General features: G+C 52.1%; 6 protein-coding genes across 6 annotated transcripts; 3 read left to right on the forward strand and 3 right to left on the reverse strand.

Moving 5' to 3' along the window:
* Window positions 1-1,803: 1,803 nt before the first annotated feature.
* SAPIO_CDS7165 (Nuclear segregation protein) lies at window positions 1,804-3,406 on the reverse strand (the record flags this gene model as incomplete). Its single annotated transcript, XM_016789074.1, has 3 exons — window positions 1,804-1,929; window positions 2,012-3,172; window positions 3,254-3,406. 3 exons carry the CDS (start codon window positions 3,404-3,406, stop codon window positions 1,804-1,806), a joined length of 1,440 nt encoding a protein of 479 aa, XP_016640901.1.
* A 1,404-nt stretch (window positions 3,407-4,810) lies between these two features.
* On the forward strand, window positions 4,811-5,708 carry SAPIO_CDS7166 (uncharacterized protein; the record flags this gene model as incomplete). The annotated part of the gene is made up of 3 exons (XM_016789075.1): window positions 4,811-4,906; window positions 5,011-5,093; window positions 5,183-5,708. The coding sequence occupies 3 exons, from the start codon at window positions 4,811-4,813 to the stop codon at window positions 5,706-5,708; spliced, it is 705 nt and encodes a 234-aa protein (XP_016640902.1).
* Window positions 5,709-6,484: 776 nt separating this feature from the next.
* On the reverse strand, window positions 6,485-8,364 carry SAPIO_CDS7167 (uncharacterized protein; the record flags this gene model as incomplete). Its single annotated transcript, XM_016789076.1, has 2 exons — window positions 6,485-7,763; window positions 8,030-8,364. 2 exons carry the CDS (start codon window positions 8,362-8,364, stop codon window positions 6,485-6,487), a joined length of 1,614 nt encoding a protein of 537 aa, XP_016640903.1.
* Window positions 8,365-12,754: 4,390 nt separating this feature from the next.
* On the forward strand, window positions 12,755-13,874 carry SAPIO_CDS7168 (Nucleoside-diphosphate-sugar epimerase; the record flags this gene model as incomplete). The annotated part of the gene is made up of 2 exons (XM_016789077.1): window positions 12,755-12,980; window positions 13,054-13,874. 2 exons carry the CDS (start codon window positions 12,755-12,757, stop codon window positions 13,872-13,874), a joined length of 1,047 nt encoding a protein of 348 aa, XP_016640904.1.
* Window positions 13,875-14,116: 242 nt separating this feature from the next.
* SAPIO_CDS7169 (Uncharacterized protein) lies at window positions 14,117-18,073 on the reverse strand (the record flags this gene model as incomplete). Its single annotated transcript, XM_016789078.1, has 4 exons — window positions 14,117-14,864; window positions 14,940-17,632; window positions 17,699-17,821; window positions 17,903-18,073. The coding sequence occupies 4 exons, from the start codon at window positions 18,071-18,073 to the stop codon at window positions 14,117-14,119; spliced, it is 3,735 nt and encodes a 1,244-aa protein (XP_016640905.1).
* A 1,501-nt stretch (window positions 18,074-19,574) lies between these two features.
* On the forward strand, window positions 19,575-27,164 carry SAPIO_CDS7170 (uncharacterized protein; the record flags this gene model as incomplete). The annotated part of the gene is made up of 6 exons (XM_016789079.1): window positions 19,575-22,323; window positions 22,418-23,313; window positions 23,394-23,651; window positions 23,841-24,325; window positions 24,406-24,457; window positions 24,960-27,164. The coding sequence occupies 6 exons, from the start codon at window positions 19,575-19,577 to the stop codon at window positions 27,162-27,164; spliced, it is 6,645 nt and encodes a 2,214-aa protein (XP_016640906.1).
* Window positions 27,165-27,753: the final 589 nt, after the last annotated feature.

Consider the following 27,753-nt stretch of genomic DNA (forward strand, 5'->3'; position numbering starts at 1 on the left):
TTCGAATGATTCGACCTGGACTACCCTCACGACGTTACGACTTCCGGCATCATGATGAACGAGCTTTTTAGGAGTTATTCGTCCGCTTACGACCCGCTGAGGATTTAAGCGGTGTCGGCATTTCTTGGGATTTTTGTTTCCGGGTATTTTTTTTTTTTTCCTTCTCAATTCTAGCGGGGCATTCTTAGGACGTTCTTGGGAGCTTTCTTTACCTTGACTTAACCCGCGATTCGCGAAACTCCACCCTCTGACGAGTTTCTCTTCTACTTCTCCTGTTTCTTACCTCGGCGCGGATCACGGCCTGTTCGCGACGGGACATTACAGTGGCCAAACCTGAAAGGGCGGGGCTTATTGGGGAAAATCGAAAATCGAAAATCACAAAAAACAACAGGATATCGGCGGTGGCAGATATACCCGAGGATCACCTACATACCCTCCTGACTCCATGATATCGATTGTGGGGAAGGGAATCCTTCATATTTCCTTTAAAACTAACCAAATTGTTTGAGCATTGGGTGTATAGATAAAAAAGCCGGCCAGGTTGGGACCGCGAAGGGAGACTCACAAATACTGAACATTTCTTTTTGTCTTTTTTTTTTATTGATCACATTGGAGCATTAGGCGTAGCTCGAAGCATAACCCAAACACACAGCTGCGCTTCCCCTCTCCCATTCTTGGCTCGCTTCCCCTATTCTGTCTTGCGGTCATCTAGCTATACCTGGAACGGTATGTTGACTATCTGTCGATGGATACATGTAACATTGGAATCTTCACATGTTGGCAGCTTCTTTTTTGTGATGAATAACAAAATAGCCCTCACTCAGTCAGTTTGAGTCTTGCCGAATCATCTCCTAGATCTACAAAAACGCCAATAAAACCCCACGTCTCTTTCCAAGTTCCTAACCTGCGACTCGTGATCCGTACATATCTGAAGACGATTCCCGGGCGAGCCTTGTATCGAAGGTAAGAACAGAGGGAAAAAGAAAACCCCACTTCAAGTTTGCCATGATATGTGTCCATTACCGACAGCCATCTGGCAGGAATCCTCTAACGCCTCTAAATGGCTTAAACAACCCGCGTGCAGAGCAGGAAAATCATGCCCACGAACGCACATGTACCTAATGAATGCCCAACTGCAACTAACATCTCCCTTTCCGTCCTTCCCGCTGGTCCACTTCCCGTTCGCCTTTCGAGGGTTCCCCCTCCCCCGCATGCGGGCGGCGGGGTCTAGACTGGAAAGTCCAAAGAGGTAGTTTGATAGAATATAGGTAGTAGTAGAGAAGAGTGAATGCTTGGCTTGCAGGAGAAAAAAAATGGCCGCGTCGGGAGGTCCCGTTCTTGCGCATGGCCGTTTTCAGATGGCGCAATTTCGAGGGTCTCAAGAGGGCGGTATGACGGGGACGTTTTCCGCGCGTTGGGACGTACGTGACAGTACCTACGAATACAACATGAACTAAGCAAAAAGCGAAAAGCGAAAAGGTCGTGATATCAAGAACAAGAGGGACTTGATAATTGTCAAATAGTCACGTTTCTTCTTTTTTTTTCTTTTGGAATCCAGTATCCGTATATATGACAGTTGATGAACAGCCAAAACCCCAGTGCAATGAAACAACTCATCCCCACCCCCTTCCCTACGTACACAACTTTTTTTATAAGGAAAAAAAAAGGTGACATTTTCTGATGCGAGTAGTGGAGAACGTATAATACTTCCTCAAGTACTCGACAACAAGAATGCGGCTTCAATTCAAGCCTAGGTCAGGTATATATATATATCCGCGGTAATGAAGAGAGGAGTGGATTAATCTACTCCTTAACAGTAGTCGCCTCAAGGGTGGAGGCGAGGTTCTCGACCTTGGCGTCGCTGCCGTTGGACTGGGCGGATTCCTCGGCCTCGAGACGGGCGATCTCCTTCTTCGCCTTGTCGATGTTCTGTGGTAGAAGCAACACGTTAGCAACTCGAGTTTCTAGTAGATATGGTTTATTCGTTAACGAGGATATAGGGGGACGTTACCTTTTGGGTCTGAGCTGCCTGGTTAGCCTTCCACTCTGCGAGCTTGGCCTGGACCTTCTCAATGACACCGGGGACATCGGCGGCGCCCATGGGGGGGTCGACACCAAGGTACGCGCAGTCCTCAACGACGGAGGGAGGGCAGTTGAAGTTCTTGCTAGCAGAGTCGTGAGCGCCACCCTTCTTTCCCTTCTTACCCTTCTTCACGGCAGGGAGGTAGTCGTCCTCGCGATCCTCCTTCCTCACGAGCCTCATGCCCTTGAGGCCGGAGTCATCGACCTTGCGCTGAGCCTGGGCCGCGAGACCGCTGTCGGCGAGAAGAGGAGCCTTCTCGGCGGGCGCGGTGGTGGGATCGAGGAACCTGAGCAGGCTGTTGGCGCGGCGGATCTCCTCGAGGAAAGCTGGGTCGCTGGCCTCCTGCAGAAGGCGCTCGGCGTCGGCCTTCTTACGCTCCTTGATGATGCGCTCACGCTCGGCACGTTGCCTCTCCCTGGCCTTCTCGCGGGCCTCCTTCTCGTATTGGGAGAACGCACGCTTCTGGGAGTAGTAGTCGTCCTTGATCTTGCGAACGGCCTGGAACTTCTCCTGCTGCTCAGCCTGGAGCTTGGTCCTCTCGTCGCGGAGGGAGCCGAGGCTCTTGTACGCCTCGTCGGCCTGGGCCTTGATCTCGTCGAGCTCCTTCTGCAGCTTGTTGTAGGATTCGCTGAGCGCCTTCTGCTCGGGGTCCTCCTGCGAGTCCTTGATCTCCTTTATCTTGGCCTTGAGCTGGTCGATTTGCTTCTGGGCGTCGTCGAACTGGACGAAGCTCTTGCGCATCTTCTTCATGGCGGAGACGTCGTTGAGAGCCTTCTTTTCGTCGACGATCTTGAGGGTTCCCGAGTCGACCTTGCGCTCGGTCTCGGCGATCTGGCGGTCGAGGTCCTCGAGGCTCTTGTAGGGCACGCGGCCGCGGGCGGTCTTTTGCTCGGCGATCCGGCTACGGAGCTGCTCGTCGAGGCGCTTGATCTGATCCATCTTGGAAGCGCGGGCGTTCTTGAAGCCGGCTTGCTTCTGGCGGATCTCGTTGAGCTGGGCGATGAGCTCCTGGCGGCGCTTCTGGGTGGGGGTGGGCTGGTCCTTGTTCTTGTTCGGCTGGGCGAGCTCGATCTTTTCCTTGATCGCATTCTAGAGGAAGCAGGGATTAGCTTTGGGGGATGGTCCACAAACAGGTTGCTCTATGTAGGTGGTGCAAAGGCGTCGACATACATATTTGGCCATTACGGCCTTGTGCTCCTTCTCGGCAGCCTCAAGACTCTTCTTGAACGCCTCCTCATCGGGCTTGGTAGGCTTCGCAGTCTTCTCAACTGCAGCCGCAGGGGTAGAATCCCCGTTGGCCTTAGTAGGTGCATCAGCAGCCATGGTAGATGTGAGTGAGGATAGAGATTATGGGAGAGGATGATATATAGGATTTGGGGTGTATATAGAAGAAATTGAACCTGCAAAAGCCAGGTTCAATGGACCGACGTAACAGAGGGAATGGCTAGTCGGGGAGATGTGTAGTGGGTGAAGTTTGGCTACTTGTGCAGCAGGTGTATTAGAGGTGGTTGTGTCCTTATTGCCGCAGAGAGGCAAGGATCAATTGAAAAGTATAGGGAACATCCCCACGAGACTAGAGTACAGTTTAGGGGGTGACTAAAAAAAAAAAAGAGGGAGAGGACTGCAGCTGGCTACTTTTTATGGTTGAGAAGAATCGATTTGTTGTATTTACTTGCTTGTACCAAAGTACTGCAGCTAGCTAAAGACTGCACAACTTAGAGAAATGGAAGGAGCTGACTGGAGGTGGTTCTAAAGTGTCCTTCCTCCAGCAAGCACATGGATATTGGGATCTGAGGGGGGAAAAAAAAAAAAATATTTCTTGAGATTTAGTGCCACATGTTGGGGTCAAAGGTACAAACTGCATAATGAACAATCCAGTGAGAAGAACCCTGGAAAGGGGTGCCAGTCAAACATCACAGCAATCAATACCCCCCTAAAGTTTGGACTGAACCTAGGCAAGTTCCAAAATGCCCCCAAAGTTCCTGGTCTGCTCCAGACTTTAAACTAGGCTTGTTGCGCTGGACCTCTCGAAGGCTGCTAAACGAAACTATTGAGCTGCCAACTACACTAGGGTAACGTTCTATGGAGCAAGTCATGGAGCGTGACCTCAGTCAAGAGTCGGTCAACCAGCAAATCTGCCCCAGGTCAACGAGTGAGTCCACTCTGCAGTCATTCATCTTGCTTCAACACATTTTTTTACTCGGTTAGCCCATCAAGATGCAAGACTCTACCAGTGCTAGCCAATTGAGTCATGGCACTTGTCTCTGGTAGAAACTAGACATATTGATCGATGTGTCAAATTGGAATCTCAAAATATTTCGTGGTGGGGCAAGAATAAGATACAAAAAGGCAGTTTCCGTGCGGATCGTTCAAGTTCGGATTGTGAATGTAGGCCACGTGACCTTACCTTCGAGAGCCACGAACAGCAACAGCTGGCAAATTCCGTCAAGTCCCCCCCACCAGTCTCAATCCCTGCAAATCGAATCTGTTCGATGCACGGACCTGCAAGGCTGAGCGAAGTCCCAAGAATTTTTTTTTTTCGTGGAAGAGGCGGTCGCTTATCGACAAGATTCTAGAAAATCCAAACCTCCCAAGCTGGGACCAACCTCACAAACCCCTCCGCAACGGCCCTCCCTCTCCGCTTCATCCAATTCTGCATCACCAATAACGCGATTTTTAATCCCTCTTCGCGCGAAACCCTTTTTTCTTTTTTTTTTCTTTTTCATCATGTCCGACGACCCTCAGCTCCCGCGGGCCTCCGATAAGGAGATTACTCGCATGTGGCGGGTGTACAGAACCGTTATGGAGATGGTGTCGGATCGGGTATGATGCCTCCCGAGTCGCTTTTTAGGGCCTCTGAGGGACTTCAGGAAAACGGGGAAATAGTCACGAGCTATGCTAACAGGACCGAATTTGCGAACTGATAGGAATACGAGCTCGCAGAGGATGAGGTCAAGATTTCCTTGAACCAGTTCCGCAACAAGTTTGTCGACCAGAGCGGTCAGATTGTGTATGTGTCGCTTCTTTTCCCGCAGAAAAACAAACTCGCGCGATGAAAAGATCCGCTCCGAATACTAACGACAAGCCTACCTCATATAGTCGCCAACTGCTCCAATTCTCCGCCCGTCCCAGCGACACCATGATCCGCAAATTCACACCCCCCGCTACCCCCGAAAACCCCAACCCCGAACCCGACTGCGGCACCATCTTCGTGCAATTCATCTCCTCCGACAACATGGGCGTGTCCCAAGTCAAAGACTTCATCCAGACCGTCGTGGGCCAGCACGCCCGCGTCGGGATCCTCATCACGCGCGTCCCGCTGACCCCCGCGGCGCGCAAGTTTATCGCCGTCGCCGAGAGCTACGCCCAGCTCGAGTGCTTCATCGAGGAGGACCTGCTCGTCAACATCACGCACCACGAGCTCGTGCCGCGCCACGTGCTTCTCTCTAAGGAGGAGAAGGTGGCTTTGTTGAAGCGCTATAGGCTCAAGGAGACGCAGCTACCGAGGATTTTGCAGAAGGATCCGGTGGCGAGGTATTTGGGTTTGAGGAGGGGTCAGGTTGTGAAGATTATTAGGAACTCGGAGACGGCGGGGCGGTATGCCTCGTATAGGCTGTGTGTATAAGGAGGTTTGGAGGTATGGAGGAGAGTGGGTTTGTGGGTTGTTGGGGTTTGGTTTTTGTTTTTCTTTTTTCCTTTTATACGCATTGCCGTTGATCAAGTGGTCTGACATAGCCATTTCATTTTCTCGAACGGGGATCCTGCGTTTTTAAAAATCGAAATGGAAGTACGGAGTTCAGGGTGGCATTAGGCTTGTTATCTTGTTCCATAGTTGTCGTTTACGAGGTTCTGAATGCAATCAAAGAATAACGACAAACATCCAGTTCTTGTCGACCTTCTCATCCTGGAGATCTCAAGTCACAAATCGGCCGGCCAGATGGCCAACATCTTGCTCCAGAAGAACAGATCGCGTTAATCTCAATGGGTAGCAATATTCCCTAACATTTAATCACAAGAAAGTAAGACCTCTGCATTCAATGATGTGAAATAAATGGCTTCATAGCCGGGTATATGGTATATCTCTCTCCAAACCTTCACTCCCGAAGACAAGAACCAGACCTAGACCACCTGGATCCCCCCCCCCCCCCCCAAAAAAAAAACAAAGATACAAAAATCCAGGCCGCTCGCGAAGCCACCCCTAAAACGCCAGATATATATATAAGAGACACAAGCCCGTCACCCCTCGCGACTAGTTCTCTGCGAGTCCAAGTCATTAATCATCGCATTTCATCCATTGCCGTCATTAATTCATCCCAGCGAAAAGCCCCGAGCCCGTCCCATCAGAAGAATAAACCAAAAAAAAAAAGGAAAAAAAAGGTAAGGTAGCGAGGAAGCATAATATCATCTCGCCAGGCCGCCGATATCCTGTAATTCAGGCGTCTCATCCGGCGCAACCATCTCCGACCCGCCAACCGACCGATTTCTTCTCGCGTTCGAAGAAACAGTCAAATTCCTCGAAGAACTCGACGGCGAAGGAAAGGAGAAAAAGCCCCCCAAGTCCTGAAGCAGCGCGGCCGATCCGCGCCTCACGCCGCTGGTAGTGGTGGACTGCTGGGGTAAGAGCCCCTGGCGGGAATTTAACCTCCCGGGCGCCGTGGGACTGCCGCTATCGCGGCGGTCGCGCGCGGGGTTGGCTCCGCTGCCGAGGGGCGGCTCGTCGTCTAATAGACCGCCGACGTCGAAGAACGCGAGCGGTTTCTTAGTCGCGGAGCCTCGGCGCTGGCTGTTGGAAGACAACTTGGCGGGCGGCGGTGACGCGGGCGGATCCGAGTGGATGAGGGAGTCTTCGCTCCGCTCGTCCTTGCTCGGGGCACGGGCATCCGAAGGCGGGAAGTGCCAGTCGTCCATGTCCAAGTGCTCAGAAAGACGCCTAGTCATGGGCGCGGGGGAGAAGGGCGCGGTGAAGTCGGGTTCGTTTCCGGGCGAGAGCTCTGGGATTTCGCGCAGCTCGGGCTTCACGCCGATGCCCAGGTCGCGGACGAGATCCTCGTCACTACCCCAATGGCGGTGGATGGTGGGCCGGCGGAGGTGGCTGGATCGTTCGGAGGACCGACGACGGCCGTACTCGGAGGATTCTACGTCCTCGGAGTCGTAGCGGAATTTCTGCTTCTTGATGCCTCGGTCTCTCACGAAGGAGCCGAGGACGAGGGTATTCGCCGCCGCCGCGGCAAAAAGGAGTTCAACAGAGGCGAGGAGCGAGCGGTATTGCTGACTACCGTCCTTCCAGATGATGTGGGGCACTCGGTAGAGGGTGGTGACGACGACGGAGAGGTTAAGGGAGAAGAGGAGAACGAGCTGGATCTTGCGCTTGAGCGGCATCGCGCTGCGCAGGATGATGGGGACGGGGAAGACGACGAGGAGGATGTCGGTGAGGACGTTGCACGTGGCGAAAGTAAGGAGCTGGGCGAACCCTTGACGGCATTGGGGGCCCGGGTCGGGAAGGACCTGCCAGTAGTGGTGGAAGGGCTGGCATTCGGCGAGGTCGCTGATGACGACGGCTACGAAAGTCAGGATGATGGCGCCCCAGATGTAGTTTAGGGCGATGCGGTAGGAGCGCTCCCAGGTAACGTCTGTGAGGCGCTTGAAGAATTCGACAACGGCGATTTTGAAGATCCATAACCTGGGAAAAGCCACGAGGAAGTGGCCCAAAAGTTAGTCTTGCGCGTGGTTCCAAACTAAGGGTCTTTGTCAAAAAAGTCTAGGGGACTTGGCAAGCTTGACGTAACTCCCACTAACAACGTGGTCGTGGTGCACTTTCAAACTTTGAATCCAAAGTCTGGGGTAAAAAACCAAAATGCAGGGGGGAAATGGAGAAGAATAAAGACGGCAAAAAGAGAGGAAATAATGAGGGGGGATTAGAAGGGGAAAAAAAAAATCTACACATACGTCGCAGCGTAGAGCACGCGAGCCGCGAGGACAAGCCCACTCGCAATCGACTTCTTCCTGATCTGCTCATCGGTGAGATCAACGCCACTAAAGTCGGCATTGTTGGTGCCGTGTACGAGGATGAAGTGCACGCATCCCATGCGCAGGAAGATGGGAATAAGAGCCAGGGCGGCAACCTTGTCTTCCCGGAAGAGCTTCTCTGTGCGGATGAACCGACCAAGGACACGGATGATGATCATAACGGCGCAGAAGATGGTGATCCACCAGCAGACCAGGAGTGTGGGCTTGTCATCGTCGGCGCTACGCAGGGGCGGTGGACTGGAGTATAAAGACATGTTTCAATGCCTGTCGTAGTGTCGGTAGTGATGGTTGAAGGTAAGGTGAAAAGCAGCAGGTCTAACAACGACTTGACGTCGTTTGGATAGACGGCGGTAGGTCGGCACGAAGCCCGATCAGTTCGCCGTTGGAGTGAGCTATGCGCTCGTAGATTTTCGAGGTCAAGTGAAAATGGCGCGGGATGAGATATCGCATCGTCGCTGCCCATACGTCAACTCGCCATGACGACGACGCACGAGAACAGATCGTGTTGATGGATGAGAGCTCGAGTCCGCACAGGAGAGTGCAAAAAATGCCGGGATGATCGGGAGTGCGTCGCATTAAACGGAGAGAAAAAGAAGAGCAAAGAAGGACGAGGATTTTAGGGAAATCTCTCAATGGTTCGTATCAGAGGGAAGAGGCGGAAAACGGAACAAAGATGGCCTGGCGAACTAGCCCTTCTGATATTAGTGCAGCTGAGATCACAAAATCGAACCAGAGGGCTGGCTGGCCTCGAGATCCCAGTTCGTGCAGGGCGAGCGGTCGTGTGAGTGGCGACTGGATTTGGTACAATCAATGACACCGACCAGGCTATGCTATCGCGGGGGAGCCAAGGGAACCAAGGGAACCAGTCGGAGGGCGGAGAAAGCTCGTACTGTTTTCGGGACTAGCTGGAATCGATGGATGGGGCCGCAGACTCTTGAGAATTTAGGGTTTCTTATCATTCCCGGAGTGGATGGTGAATTTCAAGGTTCCAGACGAAAACCCAATCGTTCGCTAGATTTCTCGGGGAGAGAAGGTTCAAGATCGAGGCTTCAAAAATGGGAGGATGACTTTGAAAAAAAATTATTAAAAAAGCCTAGTTTCATCCGAATCCGAATATCCTGAAGGTTTAAAAAAAAAAAAAAAAAATAGCCTTGGGAGATCGAAAAGTGGGCTTTTGTATCAATGTATAGTGTTTAAGCTGGACGCCCGCGAGCAATCACATCCAGGACCAGATTGCATGCACTTTCGAAATCTGGTTGGTGATGATAGCGAGTGGCGGTGACTTGCTTTGCAGGTGCGGCGAGGATTCGATGCCAGGGCACAGCCTTAATGCTGACTTCTCTCTGCAGGATAATCGGCTTGGGGAGGAGAGGGCTGACCGGGGACGGGATGATGAGGAAAAATGAGAGTGACGGGTGGAGAGACGATGGTTGGGCTGACTTGGATTACTTGTACTTCGTATGAAGCAGGACGACGTACTTCGTAGTGTAGGATCATGGGGAAATTGCAGATTACTTGCCGAGTCGTGCCAGGCGAAGAGGTCCGTGGTCAAGGACAAGACTTGATAGCTCAATCGTGCGCAAGAACATCCCTTGAAGAGATTTGGTTGAAAAACGGGCTAGACTTGGAGAACAGACATGGAGAGAGAGAAAGAGATACAAAGTCGACAGAGAGCACGAGAGAGAGCGAGATAGCTTGATCCAACTCGGTTCGGTTAGACCCCCCTCCAGGTTGCATCGCGGCTTTACTTGTAAAAGTGTGGATAATATGTTATCGGCCCAGCCATCGTTGATGCTGGGGTACTCAGACGACTCACACACAGGCACGCGACGACGTTCACAAAATGCACTGCCAGACGTGAAAAGTACGGGGCAAAGGTCACACATCCAAGCAAGCGTAATATGGGGAACCTTGAACCATGTCGGCGGAGGCAAGAAGTGGTCGTATTACTACGAAGTAACGTACTTGGCAGCACCAGCAAGTCGCTAATTAGCACTCGGAAACAGAGTGGTCAGGGAAAGCGGCGAATGCAACCATAGGATGAAAGAGGATCAAAGGCTAGCGAGAAGTGGCATAAGGGAGGATAGAGAACCGGGTCTCCATGATGGGCAGGTTAAACTGGTAATGTTGGCGGGGACTGGGAAACGTTTGGTTGGGTGCGACCTTGCAGCTCCATCCCGAGATAGGCAGGTCCGAAAGATGGATCCAGTCTAGAGCCCAGATCGGTTTGGAGGCAATGGAGGGTGGGTTGAATTCGTCGGTTTGGTTACTCCCTAAGAAGAAAAAGGCCGGAGGTGTCAGGGGGGATGAGAGATAAACTAATCGAACAAATGCTCTGAGTCCAGTCGCCCAGTCTCGCTGGACTCCGACGCATGAATCTTCCACATCCCAACGGGGCGGCTGGTTGACCGTTTACCTGCTGGTAGGGCGGCTGGACAATATCTAGTCGAATTAAGCCTTTATGTTCAATGTTCCTTGAACCCGTGATATAGCTAGGCTGACCTACTATAGGAACCAATATAGTTGAACATAACAATTGTACTTCGTATTCTTGGACTCTTACTTACTCACGTAATAACACAGATCTGGTACTATCGTGCCCAGAGATACAATTGTTGCTTGCAGTAGTTTAGGCGAAGTAGGATGTACGACGTACAAACTCTACTTGCACTTAAAGTAAGGAGGAGAGTGCAGAGTGCCAAGTACTCGAGGTACCGCTACTCCCACCGGTCACCAAGAAAGGCAATCTCGCAACAACCACGGACCCGGAGCCGCCCAGATTTCCAATATTGTTTCCGACAGCATACTGCGTAACAGCCCGTGTCAAAGATTGCGGAGTAGCACCGAGCAAGGTTCAATGTTCCATGAACGACCTCCCCATTTGAGCCATGAGAGGAGTCGCACCATCAGCCCGGGACCAGCCATATCTTGATACTTTGTCACTGCAAAGTCAGAGATAAGTCGAGCGTTTTAAATCTGTGGAGCGAGATATCAAAGCTTTGTTGCCCCTTGCCCCCTTGATTAGTTCTTATCGTCTCGGTGTACAAAGTAGATAGATCAAATAATAGATAAAACTCAATCGCTCTGTTAGCTTCGCATCGTTTCAATGATGCCCGTTCCAGAACGTCCAGGATCTAGTGTAGACCCTGAAGTTCGACACTCCATTCTAAATTAGTAGGTGCCAAGTGAGACGGACACACACATCCACCATCCACACACCATCCACACACCATCCACACCAAGCCATTCCCTGTTCCCCCATCGTATATGTGCGTGATGGACTCTAACGCCCTTGGAAATCGGCGTTAATCCATGCAACTTGCTAACTTCGTAAACTCAGCCAGACCGGCGAGGTGCTCAATCATAACTAATTGGTCTCTTGACCACTTTAAGTGCAAGCGCGACCCTTTAGCATCGCCAGTGGTTCGTTGCCTATTCCATCGTGAATACGTACGTGTATGTCATCCCTCGTAAACTCATCAGCCTCTTTCTCCCATCGCCCATCACAACCGTTCTTCTCGTTGTGTGCTGCGATGGTAGGCTATGGCTGGCCTTCAAGAAATATCTGCTCTGCTGCAGCCACCATATCGTACTTCGTAAGCAAGGACGAAGTAGTTTACTTCGTAGAGCCAGGTGCTTGACCAACGTGCTTGACCAACGTGCTTGACCAACAACTGCTTGGGGGACTTCTGTATCTCGGGTCATTAAAGTGTCATGCTGTGCGACACATAAGTTTAGGTACTTTTCAACACACGGAACGGGGGTGAGGTTGGGCTCGTCGGTCGAGGATTATGCTCCTGTGAGTCGTTTTGTCTCTTCACCTGCATGTCTGCACGCAAGTCACAGACCAAGAGCAGGCTCCAAGTGACATGCCCGCCCAAATTGGGGTTGACGAACGAGCTGGACAAAAAGCACAGGTCTGAGGATTTTTCTGCCTGTGGTGCCATTTCCCCAGGCCAAGCCAGCCTCGTCACAAGCGTCATCTCCTCCCCATCCACCGTTTTGGTATCCCTCGGCACGGCAATCACACACGTCTTGATCAAATTCAACCCTCGCTTCTTTGCTTCGGTCTGCGAAGTAAAGTTACACGTGCATATTGAAAGAAACACAAATCGATTGGCGATTCATTACTAAATCTGCTTCGGACTGGAAAGTGGCAAGGACACCGCCAAGTTTGCCCACGTGACACTCTGGGGAAACTTGTTGGTGGTCCATAAATCCCAGCGCTCGTGATCTTCAGCTTGCGGCGGAGACTCGCTCAATTGTTGTCTCCTCAGTGACGTCAAGTGGAGATCTGATCTCCCTCATGGCTGTGAGCCTGTGAGATTGATCAGCACTGCGTCTGTTCGCCAGCGTCGATCCACTCTTCTGTTATTCCAGCTCCGATCCAGGGCAGAGCATAATAGTTTAATACTGGTTGAAGCAAAAATACTTGAAAGAATAAGTGATCATGATTAGAAATACAGCATCTTGCAATTGACAATTGAATCAGCCAATTTGCTACTTTGCGTGTAACAGTCATGATGTTTAGATGCACAGAATATCAAGATTGTCTCATCAGGGAACCCCTCATCCTTTCAAGATCCTCGCTATTGATCTCACCAAACGTTAATTTCGTAAGAATTGATCCTCCAGAATTCCAGAATGCCCACCAAGATCTTCATCACTGGCGTCACAGGCTACATCGGAGGCGACGTCCTCTACTGGCTGCACAAAAACCACCCAGACTTCGAATACTCCACCCTTGTCCGTTCCCAGGAGAAAGCAGACAAGGTCCTAGCACAATACCCCGACATACGCATCGTTTTAGGAAACCTCGATGACTCCGAGAAGATTGAAAAGGAAGCCTCCTGGGCTGACATTGTCGTTCGTAAGGTCTACCTCTTTTGGACTCTAACACACCCCCTCCTTGCAGCTAACAGAGGGAATTCGGCCGGTATCAGACACAGCCGATGCTTCAGATAACGTCAACGCAGCCAAAGCCATAGCCAAAGGCCTCATTGAAGGCCACACCCCCTCTCGCCCAGGCTACTGGCTACACACAGGCGGCACAGGCATCCTAACATACCTAGACTCCGAAGTCAACAAAACCGAAGGCGATCCATCCCTCAAAGTCTTCGACGACTGGGACGGCGTCTCCGAGCTCGTCAACCTCCCACCCGAGGCCTTCCACCGAAACGTCGACGAGATCGTTCTCAAAACAGGCACCGAGCACGCCGATAGCGTCAAGACGGCCATCGTGTGTCCCCCTACCATCTACGGCAAGGGCAGGGGACCCGGGTCGACGCGGAGCAGACAGGCTTACGAACTTGCCAAGTTTATCTTGTCTGAGGGGTATGTCCCGCGCGTTGGACGGGGCCTCGCGAGGTGGAATAACGTGCATGTGTACGATGTGAGCAGGTTATTCGATGCGCTTGTCAACGCCGCCATCGATCCTTCGCGGGCTGATGATGAGGAGTTGTGGGGTGGGAAGGGATATTACTTGTGCGAGAATGGCGAGCATATCTGGGGCGAACTGGCGGAATTCATTGGGAAGGAGGTTTTGGAGCAGGGTTATTTGAAGGAGAAGCCCGAGGTGAAGGAGTTGTCTGTTGAGGAGGTGGCTAAGTCGCCAGCGGGCTTTGATGCGGTGAGTTGGGGGTGGAATTCGCAGGGGACGGCGCATAGGGCGAGGAAACTACTTGGATGGGAGCCGACGGAGAGGAGTATATGGGACGAGGTGCCTGATATAGTCCACTCCGAAGCTGCTTTGTTAGGTCGGTAGAAGAATCGGCGGACTGAAATATCATAGAAGTGAAAGAGTGGTGAAATTCGTATCTAACACCAAGTGTATTTGCGTGGCTGGAAGAGCTGTTCGAAACATGTTTTGACCTATACGCTTAGTCCATAATGCTAGCTGAGAAAGGGGGGGATTGCATATCCAGGACTCGTGATGAGCATGTCGCATCCTCACCATGATGACCGTTGGCGTATGCCTCAGAAATGGATCCCGCGAAGTCCCTCTGCCTATGTAGTTTCAATACCCAGCTTCTCTACCACTCTCCTGACAACATCCTTCGGCGCTCTTCCCCAGTCCATCCCCTTCAACTCGGCCGCCAACGAAACATCCTCACCCTCCTCATCTTCTTCTTCCGCAAAGATGCTCCACAACTCATCAACAACATAAGTCCGTACCCGTGGCCAAGGATGGTATAGCATAGCCCCCAATCTCTTCTTCGATTCCACGATACCTTCCTCCACCCGCTTCATCCTCACCTGACTCCTATCTTCCTCTTCCAAGCGCGCAATCCCACCGTAGACCTTGGTACACGTTTCAATCTTCCGCACATTGCTACTCTTGTAGGCCGACTTCTGCATCAGGGACGCGAGAGTACGCGCATCTACCTCGCCCGATCGCTGCATGAGGCCTACGTTGAGGAGGAAGGAGACAATCTCGAGCGTCGGGGTTAGCAGGCGATCCTGTCCTTGATGATCCCTTAGATTCCGCATGAGGGCCCTGCAGACCATGTCGAGCTTTTCTTGGGACTCCTCGCAGAATTCGCAGAGTACCGCCCTGCTCGTGATTACGAGAGTCTCGTTTCCTGTGTCTGCGGATGTCACATAACCCGCTAGCAGCTCACACATCCACGCCGACTGGTCAGCCTTCGCAGTGTCCGAGATGAGCGGCAAGAGGCAGTCGGTCTCTGACATTCGTAGCAGGAACTCCAGGTATTTAGAAGAGGATGAGGTATATGATTTGAAAGTATCCACATAGCTTTTAGAGGTTAGTTATAAGACGTTGGGACGATTTCATTCCAGGGCTAGTTCAAGGGCGGGAAACGAGACCTACTCAGGATGCAGAAGAAGGGCCAGCGTCTTGTGGGCTTCGTTTCGGACCCTGTCTAATTTTTCGGCGGCCAGGCGCAGCACGCTGAGGAAGAGCGCGGACACGGTCCTTTGGAGCCATTCATGGTCACTAGGGGTCGCGTGAGCTATGGACTGCCACATGGTCCTAGTGGCTTTCAAGGAACCGCCGCGTAAATACGCTCCAATGTCTCCGCGAGACGTGGCAGTATAATCATTTAATCCCTCCATGAGCAACCCGAGGAAGCGGCGCGGCTCCTTTCGCAGAATGTTGCTCTGTGTCAAGCTGCTCAGGAGAGACGACTTCACTTCGAGATCCTTCTCCGTTGCCCACCTTTGCAACAAAGAATCGCAAACCAGGTTGGCGGCATCAATCCCCTGCATACCCGTCGCGGAGCAGATGGGATATGCCATCGCGATGGCATGGAAATATCCTGTAGCATCGTGGAGTTTGGAGGAGTGCACCTTCACAAGCTCTGCCCATTCCCGGACCTTCTCCGCCCGATCACTTGGGCGCGAGAGAACAAGGGAAACGAGCGCAGCCCTCGGGATTGCGTCCACTAGTTCTTCCGATTCTTCGTCTACTAGTTCTAGCCATGACGGTATGATGTCGCCCAAAGCAGAGACCAAGGCTTGCGACTCTCTTTCGGCAAGGTCTTCAGAGTCGAAGATCGTCATAACGTCCAATAGGTCTCCGTTAATCTCTTTACCGACAAGAGATTCACCAATATATAAGGTATTTGTTCCTGCATTATCCTTCCATTCCCGCTGTCTTGAAAGAATGGCCGCCTGGAAGATTGGTATCGACGAGATAACTAGCCGGCTTGCAGCTTCCGCAGCCAGCTCTTGGCGGCGAAGTGCTGAACTTTTAAGAATACCAAGGATGTCGAGCATGCTTGTTACCATCTTACGAAGGAGATCCCGGAGCCCATTTAGATCCAGCGCGTTCTTTTCAGAGAGGAGTGCCAAGGTATCAGGAATCCTGTCGAATACAGAAGCGAGTGATAGGAGAAGACCGTGCCGCTCTTCAGCTTGGCGTGGCTGAAGCTTCTTTAGGTGGTGGAGGAGAGTGTCGACAGAGTCACCCAAACGTCGAAGCGCAGCGGGGGGATTGAGCGACGCGAGTTGGAAAGTAATGGCGCCAAATGAAGTACCAGCAGCGCGTCGGGCAGCAGCATCTGCATCGCCCACACCTCTCCATCCAAGGAGAGAGCCCAAAAGCGCTTCGCCATAGCGGCTTGATAGATTCGTTGCTTGAATGGCAACTTCGTGGAGAGCCCTGGACCGCAACGCAACCGCGTGATAATCAACAACTTGTACGAGCCCGATGCCCTCTTCGATGGTATCTGGATGCCGGCCAATGAGCTCCTGGAGGGCGGCCGAGGAACCTCGTCGAATGTTGCCGGCCGAATCGCGAGACGCTGTCACCGCAAGTTCCGTTGCAAGTACCTGAAGAATTGTTGAATGTGCAGGGTGAGATTTGGCGGCGAAGACAGACTCAATGGGGATTTCGAGCAGCTCTTGCGTAGTGTACCGCCTAGCGAGGGCCCAGATGCCAAAGCAAGCGGCGTCACGCACGTTACTTCCAATAGACCCACCGGAGGTGCTTCTCTGTTCAAACGAGAGACCTAGTAGGAGCGCGTGGACGATGTCAGATAGTTGGTCTGGGGGAGGAGAGCGGCGATAGAGTAGGTGCGATAAGGTCAGCATTAGTCCATGCCACTCTAGCGGATCAACGGAAGATAGATCACGAGTTAGTTTGCCCTCTGGATTCAGCGGATCCTTGAGCCAGACCACTCTGCGATTCAACGAGTCCAAAACAGCTTCAACAACTTGAGATGCCATATCCGGATCAAGGCGTAAAGTGATAACACTCAAAGCCTTGCTGGCAGCGAAACGAACGGGTGTATCGTTATCAGACAGCTTTTCAAGCAGTGAGCCAATGCAAGCCTCAACCAACTCGGTTCCCTGGAGCGTCTGCGGTTCCTGCCGGAGAATCAACACTGCAGCCGAGCGCATAACTTTGATCATGATCTTCCTTGCGAAGGCAGAGCCATTAATCGCCTCAAAATTTGGACAGTCCCTGCCGCCAGTCGTAACCGAGTTTATGGCATGGAAGATACGGATGAGGTACTTGTCCATATCCGACGTGTCCATCGAAGACCTTAGAATGCCAGCAAGGTAAGAAAGCACGCCGATAAAATGGTACGTGGACTCTGTTAGGGGTTCATTGGTGGGTCGTAGAACCCAAAGAGCCCAATTTACCAAGGCATCCAGGAGACCCAGCTTTTGCATATCGGACCGCATAGAGATTCGCACAAGCAAGGCCTTCGCAGCATCGCGCTCCCTTCCTGGCGACGAGAGGTATTTGAAGGCCAACGGAAGGAGTCTCAGAGTGATTCCCGGGAGATTCGGCGGCCAGTTCAGGCCAGGGACGGCCGGCACAGAAACCTCATTAAGATCAACCGACGAAATGGAGGCGAGATCGAAGGGCGCGAACAGAAGATGGGACAGCCAAAGGAGCGTGATGTACCTTTCCTGCCACGTCCATTGAAGGAGCCCGTTGGGGTTCTCGGGATCACTAGGAATTTGCTCGGCTTCTTCGAGGGCGGATAACAAGTGTTCCAGGCACTTGGTCTCGGAGCTAAGGAAGCGTACTATGACTTTCTCTCCGCGAATCTTACAAAATGAGTACAGCAACCTCGCTACAGCTCGAGGAACGGGCTCTAAAAGTTTAGAGTTTACCAGGACGGCGCCGGTGCGGCCCCGGGACGTGAGCGACTGGAGATAGGCGTCCGAAAGCGTGTGGACGAACTTGGCCAGATGAGGGTCCAGAAGTTGAGGTAGCTCTTGGAACGGAGAGAGAATCTAATTCCGTTACGAAGAAGCAGTCACCGATAAGTCAGCCCCGAAACCTATAGAGGGGGCAGGTATCCAGCTCTCACTCACCGATTGATCCAATCTGAAAGTCTCCCACGCCCGCACACGGGTCCGGAGGCGAGTTCCGCCATGGCCATCGGGCTTATAAAGGAAGGTCGGCAGTGTGCGTTCAAATTCGGCGATGAGATCGGCCGACTCCTTCTGGAGCTTCACGTCCCCCTCGTCGTCTTTGGCATCCATGGTTGAGGGGCAAACCGAAGAAGCGGGTGGGTGGGTGGTACAGTTCCAGAAGAGGTTCTCCTCTTCTGCCTAATATCGGGGATCTGTAGGACGTTGATAACTTCGTATTCAAATCCTTCTGCAATCCGGTTTCTGGCTCATTGTGATTGTTAGGCAACAACTTGAAGTTGAAGCGAGGTGTGTTGTCTTATTACCAAGCAGACGAGGTTAAGCATCGATCAATTGATCAATTCTTACCACCACTAATGGACCTTGACAGAACCTTGGGCGGCACTGACAGGTGGCAGCTCAGGTACTTCAATGTCGTCCCTCAGCGTCCAGGGGCACAACATCATAGTGGGGTAGAGGCCCGATACAATTCGACAATACGAAGTAGGCCAGCATAAATATCTATGGGTCTGGACCTGGACTTGGTCAGCCATCAAACGTCCATGTCTTGACCGTCAAAATCTGGTTCTATCCCACACTGCTGCAGCGGTGAAACTGCTCCACTTCACCGCAGCAGCAATCAAATTGGTCTATCAGACGCTCGAGGGACTGAGGGATTCATACGCCAGAAATTGATTGATAGTTGTACTATAATTAGTATTGACCCTACTTCGTACACTACCCTACTTCTCGGTTTGATCCATCGACTCCCAAGCGGCCCGTACGTTGCATTGATGTAGCGTAGTCTCGGCCGCCGAGCAGTGTACGACTGCTACACACAAGAGCCAATCCGGGTCAACCGGCATCCGCGGGTTGGCACCTGGTCCCCCCACATCGAAGCCGTTGAGCGGCGAGACTCTCCGATAATCTCAATTGGGACCGACTAGGAACTTTGTCAAGGCGCAGCCGACTCCCGGATCAGTTGCGTTTCGGCACTTTTGTACTTGTGCAGGCCCAAGGCATTGTCTACCGACAACAGCCTGGACTAGACTATACAACCGGAGGACTCACTGATGCCCGTTTAAATCCCAAGGTTGAATCCTCTCTCCTCTCTGGCTAGGCTCCTGTTTCTTCCGCAGCACGCCATCCCGTCCGCAGCATCCTCGACCTTTATATACCTTTATTTAGTACAAGTAGATCCTCGTACAGCATCGCGGGGTTCTGAGTCACCTCATCTGCCTTCCAACCTTGATCTCGCACACTCCAAGGTGCCTACGTACCAACCACCTCCGGTTCCTTTACCGCCTCGCCCAATGATCCTGGGCGCGGATGCAGCCACCGGTGTATTAGCGAGGCAGCGGACCCGGCCGACCACCCTTGTGCATACAGGGAGCCCAGACGCATAGAAGGCTTCGTTGCTGTGGCACATACCACCTGCATTTCTCGCCTTGGGAGAGAACCGTTCTGTCCTTCCTTCTTTTTTTCCTTTCCTCGAAGTGCCCAAAGTTATTCTGCCTTTCCGCTCATCACTTCCTCTTGGAACTCTCTGGCCAATATACAATACATCCGGTTCGATCCTCTGTTCCCGAGACTGAGGACATCCATCTCCTCAGCTGCCAAAGGTTTGGCAAGGATGAATATAAATCAGACGATCGCTGCCTGGCCAGTTGATAGGCACCAATTCTATTCCGGCCTGCCTCAAAATTCCTTCCTCAGTTACGATGCGATCAGTTCTTTTGTGATTGGCGATATCCTTCTCGGCCCTACATCAGGCTACGGCCTAATTCCGAACTCACCAGTTCCCTCTGACACGTTACAATGGATCCGTCATCTCGGTGATGTCGCTCGTTCTGGATATCTTCAAGTAACCATCGTTGTCGTATCTATCATTTCGGTCTTCCGAGACCTAGCTCGTCTGAGACGAAACAACCCTCACGCCTATTATCAGAGCACCTGCCAGGCATCACGGCGAATCAAGACCCCGCTCGCGTATGAACTATGTTCTTTGACCACCCAGGCTCTTGCCGCCGCCCTCCTGACAACCTCCGGTCTACGTGGCATGACGCACTGGACTAATGCCGCTGCTGGTATTTACATTCTCGTCTTTGGCCTTATACGAGTTAGCTGTCGGTCTCACTGGAGATTTATCGCTCTTCATCAAGCCAACTTTGTCTCCTTTTTCCTCCTGCTGTTGCTGGTATCGACGCATTGGCTTCCCTGTATTCAGTCTTCCGTCTCGTGCAATGCTCGTACGCCCCTTGGTGCCGGCTCACTTGCCCTCGCCTTGTCTGTGGTCATTGCATTTTCAACTCCCAGGGAATGGCCGTCTCCATTCGCTGACCACGATGGCATAGCCGAGGTGAAGCACGACATGCCGCCGTCACCCGAGGAGACCTGCAGCTGGCTTAGCTATTACTGCTCGTACGAGTGGTTCACTCCAACAGTCTGGAGAGGCTGTACCAGCAGTCTGCCGAAAGAGAAACTCCCAAACCTTCCCTGGTATGACCACCCAGCGCTGCTCTTAAAGCGCGTCCGTCGGGCTCGCCAATGGGGGAAGAATACATTCTGGACCACCATTAAGCTTACTCAGAGCGAGTTGCTGCTCATGACCACGTGGGCATGCAGTTCTTTCGTCCTTGAAATCGTTCCTCCTTTTACGCTGTACATGCTTCTTGACTATATCGATAACCCCCAGGATGCGGTATACCGTCCCTGGGTCTGGTTGGCGCTCATATTCCTTGGGCCGACGGCTCGATCGATCACCTGGCAGCAGTACATTTTTACCTCTACCCGCCTCATCATTCGCATCAAGTCCGCCTTGACGCAAGAGCTTTACCATAGGCTTATGGAGTCTATGGAGCTCGAGGAAGAGCAGAATCAGTCAGCCCAGCCCTCGAAGAAGAAAAAGAACAAGAACAAGAAGAAGCAGATCGGCACCGCTACCGGGCGCCTAGCAAACATGATCTCCAGTGACATTGATGCTATTTTCAAGGCCCGAGATGTGATTCTCGTCTGCATAGCCACTCCTCTCAACGCCACCATCGCCATCATCGCCCTGTACGGGGTCGTGGGGTGGCCTGCCTTCGTTGCTGCCTTTATCCTCGTGACGTCTACGGTCGTCAGCGTATATACCGCGCAAGCCATGATGAAGGCCCAATTTAAGATACGAGATGCCCAAGACTCGCGAATCTCGCTCATTTCCGAGTATTTATCCTTAATAAGAGCCGTCAAATACTTTGCCTGGGAGAGGTTCGCTACCGACAAGATACAGGCGGCCCGTAATGTTGAGCAGATCTATCTTTGGAAATACGTTATCCTCAACACGGCGATCAATATCGTCAATAGCTCGTTCCCTTATGCGGCCCTGCTCGCTGTGTTCTGTATACGCATTCTGGTCCAGAAGCAGCCGCTCACGTCTTCGGTGGCATTCACAACCGTGGCCCTGGTGAAGAACCTTCGGAGCAGACTTAATATGGCGTCGTTTCTATCCAAGAACATAACGGCTGCCATTGTTGCCTTCAAGCGACTTGATTCGCATTACGACCGCTGCCAGCCTCTACAGAAATATCCTTCCGGTCCCCTGCGAGTGCAGGGTGGAACGTTCATTTCGAGTAGTACGGCAGTCTTCAAGCTCAAAAACATTACCATTGATTTCGTTGAGAACGGCCTCAATGTTGTCACGGGCCAGAGCGGCAGCGGCAAGACAAGTTTGCTACTCTCTCTTCTCGGCGAGACAATCAAGGAAGCCGGGCAGGTTACACGGCCTGCCGACGTTGGTTATACTCCCCAGACTGCATGGCTTCAGAATGACACAATCCAAAACAACATCGTGCTGGAGGAGGCCTTCGAAAAAGTTCGGTACCGGAAAGTTGTCGAATGTTGCTGCTTGGAGCCGGACTTTGACCAACTCCCCGCAGGCGATCAGACTATCGCCGGCGAGAATGGGACTTCGCTCTCGGGTGGCCAGAGAGCGCGAGTCTCTCTCGCGAGAGCACTCTATTCCAAGGCATCGGTTCTCCTGCTTGACGATATTTTCTCCGCTTTAGATGCCAAGACAGCCGCGGGGATTTGGGAACTTTGTTTCTGTAGTGATCTCCTTAATGGTCGTACGGTAGTCCTAGTTACTCAAGTTCCCTGGATCGCCGCGCAGTCCGACCTCGAGATAATCCTGGAGAATGGCTCGGTCCTCTCCATTGAGCAGCATATCGGAGTCGTTCGAAAGCCAGTTTCGGTGGAGATGGCTTTGGCCACAGATGAGGGTCTTAACGCTCCTGACAGTAGCAACCTGAGCGGGGAGACGATCGCGCCGGCAGTCGGCAACGGGAAAAGTGCGGACGTCGTTGATGCCGAGATGGAGGCCCGTCCCGCCGCCCGGATGATATGTAAGTCAACAACATACTCACATTCCCCTCCTGCAGCAACAAGAAAAATTCCTTCTCTTCTGTTTCTCTTTCCGATGCTGATAATTCACGACAGATCGCCAATACATCGCCTATTGGGGAAGTCCGTTCTTTGTGTCTGCTTGCATAGTGGTTATAATACTCGGAGCCGCCACTGTTCCGTTGGGTAATCTCTGGATCGCTATATGGACGGGGGCGTACGAGAAGGGGGAAGTTATCAACGCCGGCTATTATCTTGGTGTCTATGCGGCGATCATAATGGGCGAAACGGTTCTGTCAAACGCGCCTCTGATCATGAGCAAGTTCGGTGGATGGATCGCCGCTCGCACAATACACCAAAAGCTCGTCCAGGCAGTCCTGGGAGCGCCACTATCTTGGTACACAGACATACCCGTCGGCCGGGTAGTCAATCGCTTTTCGCGTGACATTGCATCTCTTGATAACCAACTCCCATACTTGGCAAACATGGTCTTGTGGCAGGGCGTAACCCTCGTTTACCGTCTCGCATCTATCGGTTCAGTTTTACCGGTATTCATTGTACCATCTGCGGCCACATGTCTCATCGGCATTGTTGTCGGCGAGATGTATACGCGCACAGGTGTCATTCTCCGCAGACTCGACTCCTCGACGCAATCGCCCGTGTTTTCTCAGTTTTCTGATACCCTTACTGGGTTGGCTGTTATCCGAGCGCGCGAAAACCTGCCCTCGAAGTTTGGCAAGATTCTTGTGGAGCGACTGCTGCTATGGTCGACGGCCGCAGAATCATTATACAACGCGAATCGCTGGGTGGGCGTCAGAATCGACTTGGTCACATCATTGGTGTCACTCGGAGCCGCCGTCCTTGCCTTGGCAAAGGCGGATACTACCAGTTCTGGGCTTATCGGGTTCTCTCTGGTGAATGCTACCGGACTCAGTCACACGATCCTTCTCCTGGTTCGGTCAACCAATGATCTAGAAGTTGAATTGCAGAGTGTAAGTGCAAATAGCGGATTTTTCTCTTTCATCCTCCTTAGCCAAGTAAAAACTCCCGCTAACGTTTATAATCATAAAAGTTTGATCGTTTACAAGAGTACTTAGAAGTGAAGGCTGAGGACGCTTCCGACGATCCGCTTCCCGAGGAGGGCGCTCCAGAAAGCGAAAGTGGCCCCGTCATTCCTCACGATTGGCCGAGTAAGGGTGAGATTGAATTCCGAAACGTTACGATTCGGTATGATCCGGAGGGCCCGGATATCCTCTCCGACATCAACTTGAAGCTACGCTCTGGTGAGCGAGTGGCAATTGTCGGACGAACCGGCTCTGGAAAGAGTACGGTGAGTAGTAGAAAACTAGACATGACTCTCTCCACGGTGCCGAGTTGTGGGCTAATTATATGGCAACAGTTGGTCTTGTCGCTATTGAGGTTCACCTATATTGCATCTGGGACGATTCTTTATGATGGGGTAGATATAACAAAGGTACCTAGACGGAGGCTTCGTGAAGCCTTGACAATTATCCCGCAGGAACCGGTCTTATTCGGCGGTACGGTCGAGTCTAATCTAGATCCAAGCGGCCTCGTTTCGGAAGAAACTCTCCAGAGGGTTATCGATTCGACTAAATCCGTCGCATCTTTCCAATATCGTCACTCCTCGCACGATGGGGGCGACGCTGATGGACCAGACGACGATTCAGGGCAAAGCACCCCAACCTGGTCACCTCAAGGTCTATCCCTAACAGCCCTGGTATCTGCCAAGGGGGAGAACTTCTCTCACGGCCAGCGCCAGGTGCTCTCGCTCGGCCGGGCGCTTGTGCGGAAGAGCAAGCTTATGCTCCTGGATGAGGCAACAGCCAATATGGATCATGAAACGGACAAAGTGATCCAAGATGTCCTTAGCCGGGAGGTGGAGGAGGGTGATGAGGACCGAACGCTTGTCACTATTGCTCATCGCTTGCGGACCATCCTCGATTATGACAGGGTAGTGGTCATGGGCGATGGGAGGATATTAGAGTGAGTATCCGCCGCATGAACCGTTCATCGTTCGCATAACCCAGACGAAGAAGAAAGACAAATACTAATGAGGAAAACAGGATCGGATCTCCTCATGACCTCTATAACGCCCACGGCCACTTTTACAATATGGTTCAGCACAGTGGTGACGATGACGCGTTTAAGCTGATTTGAGAGGGAAGCAGGACTTCACGGGTTGGATAATGTGGAGATGTTGATGACTGCAATGACTCTGGTTTTGTATTGTATAAGACAAGGGAATATAAAAGTTTGTCGTTTTGGTTTCAATTAGTGAATTCTAGAGACGAGAGCCTGCAGCGATAATACCCAATCCAGGCTTGAGGTTCTTTCTGCATTTTCTATTTTCTGAATTGACTCTCAGCTTTTCCGCGGCATGACAATGGAGGACGTTGCGGCTTAGGTAATCCGGGGTGGTCTGTGCCGCAGCGGCAACATCAGCCCACTCATTCCCGAAAGCGTGAGCAGACGTTTTTCCTTCAATTGAAGACCTTGTTCATGACAGTCTCTTTCGCGACGCCAGCCCACGATCCCCAATTTCGAACGTTCGAAGTCAGTTAATCGATAATATACGAGCTATTGATGTAGCAGAGAGATATTTCCGCATCTTCGCCAGCCTACGAACCAACCCTCTACCCCCTCCGTCGGGCACTTTGCCGACCCCTTCGAATCGCCCTTCGAGTTTTACCAGCATGGGCTCGGAATGACGAAACTCTCAATTAGCCCGCGGACAGCCATCCACGCCATCCGTGGCCTGGCTCTGGGCACGTCCTGTTCGCTCATACTGATATCGGAGGAGCGCCTGAAGCGCCTCGAGCTCGCGCGGAAGGTCGTTGACAATGGGAAGCTGATAAAGTCGCAGCGATGTTATAACCCCGGCGGAGCGGTTGCGGCGATGGCTCAGCTGGAGCACACACATGCAGAGCTGTCGCGGGTGGAAACCAATATGGCGGCTGTGGATCTTGGGCTGCAAGGATTTACCACCAAAGTAGGAGTTGACGAGGAGGAGGAGGTGAGGACGATATCACAACCATCCACGCAGAGGAGGAGGCCTAGTCGAACATCTCAGGGCCTAGGCATTGAGAGCTCGTTTAGGGAGATGCATTTCCCCATAGGCGAGGCGCAGGCATTTGTTGTTGCGGCGAATTATCCTGCGAAGAAACCTACAAGGGAGGCTGTGCAGTTCCAGCGCGACCATGAAGGCTGGTCACAGTTACCAAAAATACCCGAGGAGGCCCTGGAGCGAGCGAGATCACTCCTTTGCGATTTCCGCCTACAAGACGATCTCGATGGAGCACAGCGAGTTCTTGATACACTATGCCACCATCCCTCGATCGATAATCGAGACTTGGCGGGAACTGATGCCAAATTTGTGCTCCGAGGTCTCCTCTCCCCCTCATCAGTCAACCCATCCCAAAGAAGATCTGGTCGACGCTTCAGGCTTGCAGTATTTATGTTCTGGGACCAGTACAGGAAAGGCTCGCCAGAGGAAAAGGCTACCCTGCTCGGGCTGCTAGCAGACATATTTCGTCATGAAGACGCCGGACGAGACATACAATCCTTCCTAGCGACATCCCACCTACAATTCGGACGACATATGACCTCGAAGATTCTTGTCGTCAATGTTGCCAAGCTTTACCGACGGCAAGGAGAGGGAGGTGCTCTGGACCAATGGATTTCCCGGGCCGACAAAGCTGGAGTACCTATTCACGAATCCCACTTGGGAAGGACGCTGATGAAGGAATGGGAGACGGAGGACTGCGCCAAAGACCTTCAACAAGGGGCGGGAGTACCAAAACAAAACGCTTCTATCTCGAAGTTGAAGGAAGATCTACGACGGCCCGTTCGGATGTTATTACAACAGCAAGACGAGACGCAGTATCGCGTATTCGGCCGGATGGACGAGGCCGCGAAGCGCTACCAGTGGAATCAGGTTCTAGACGCCTACTCTAATGGCCTGAATGAGGGAATGACCATGTCAGACCCTTGTCTTCGGTTGGCGGTGGAGGCGGCAGTGGAGCTGGAGGGTGTCCATAGCACAAAAGCTCTACAACTTCTCGAACAAGCCCACGGACGGTCTTTGGACGTAGCGCCGATTGTTCAAACGCTGCTTTTGGCGAGATTCGACGCTATCGGGGACGAACAAGTGGCGGTGCGTGAGCAGAAGGCAAAAGGCCACGCTTACCGTTCTATGCAGAGCCTTCTTGAGACTGTTCGGCCTTTCTACAACCCACCGTCGGAGCTGGTCTACAACCGAGCCATTCGCGTATGTCTACGGGCATGGGAGTTGAATGAAACGAGGGAGCTGTGCCTACAGCTCGCCAGCGAGTACTGGGGCGGTGATGCGCTGTACGTGGTGTACAATTTTGCCAGTCTCCTCACGGTGGCGGCACGTACCAAGGACTACGAGCTCCTCCAAAGATTACTAGAGGCACTGCCGTGGAGGCCGTACCAGGGACACCCAATTTGCAAGCAAGTCCTAAAAGAGGCGAGGTTATCGATCCGACGGTGGGCGGAACAGGCTACGACGGAAGAGGATAGGAGACGACACGAGGATGCTCTCGGATACATCGAGATTGCTTACCAGAACGTGTTGAAGACTAGGTCGGGGGTGCATCGGCAGCTTAGGGCGGGGATGAAGAAGCAGGCTTTCGCCGTGCTGACACCGGGACATGTTGTTGACAAAAACGGAAATCGGGATAAGAGGAGTCAAGGCAAGGGTCACGAGGTTAGTGGTGGGGATAGCAGACCGGAACAGGGCGGAGCACGGTGGCTCTTCGACATTTACGATGAAGTGTTGAAGACCGAAAACCCGAAATAGAGATTGGGGTGTAATCTAAAAAGAGCCTAGAATTGGTTATCGCACGAGGCAGGGCGGAGAGATGGCAGGATTACTACTGGCATTTGGACTGTACATAACTTTTTTTTTCTTCCCTTTCCCCTTCCCGTTTCTTGTTGTTTTACGGTTCCTTTGTTCCATGGTCAAGGGATGCATTGAGATTATTGCACTATACTCGAGTACTGAGGCGGATGGATGTACTTAGTAAACTAGACAGACATCCTCAGGACATCTCTGCAGATCACACTAGATCAGATGTCGTGAGGGACTACAGAGACTAAACTACATAACAAGTATTCGCCAATCAGAGAGATCAATTCAATATCACGTCAATGTCAATTGCTGCTGCCTTGAGCTCTAATTGAAGCCTAGACCCATTGTGGAGTTTTCACATGCTCAATCGGATTTGATCTTTGCTATGTGGGACGAGTTCGAGGACGAACATGTAATCGTTACGAATTCTCAATTCTGCCATCAGGACCTTCCAAAAAGTATTGCGAACGTGAAGCATGTGATAATAATGGCGTCCTTCGTACTGGCCAATTCCAACTCAATTGACCCACAGGGGATA

The sequence above is a fragment of the Scedosporium apiospermum genome (genome assembly GCF_000732125.1).
Source record: "Scedosporium apiospermum strain IHEM 14462 chromosome Unknown SEQ_SAPIO_0110, whole genome shotgun sequence".
Lineage (NCBI taxonomy): Eukaryota > Fungi > Ascomycota > Sordariomycetes > Microascales > Microascaceae > Scedosporium > Scedosporium apiospermum.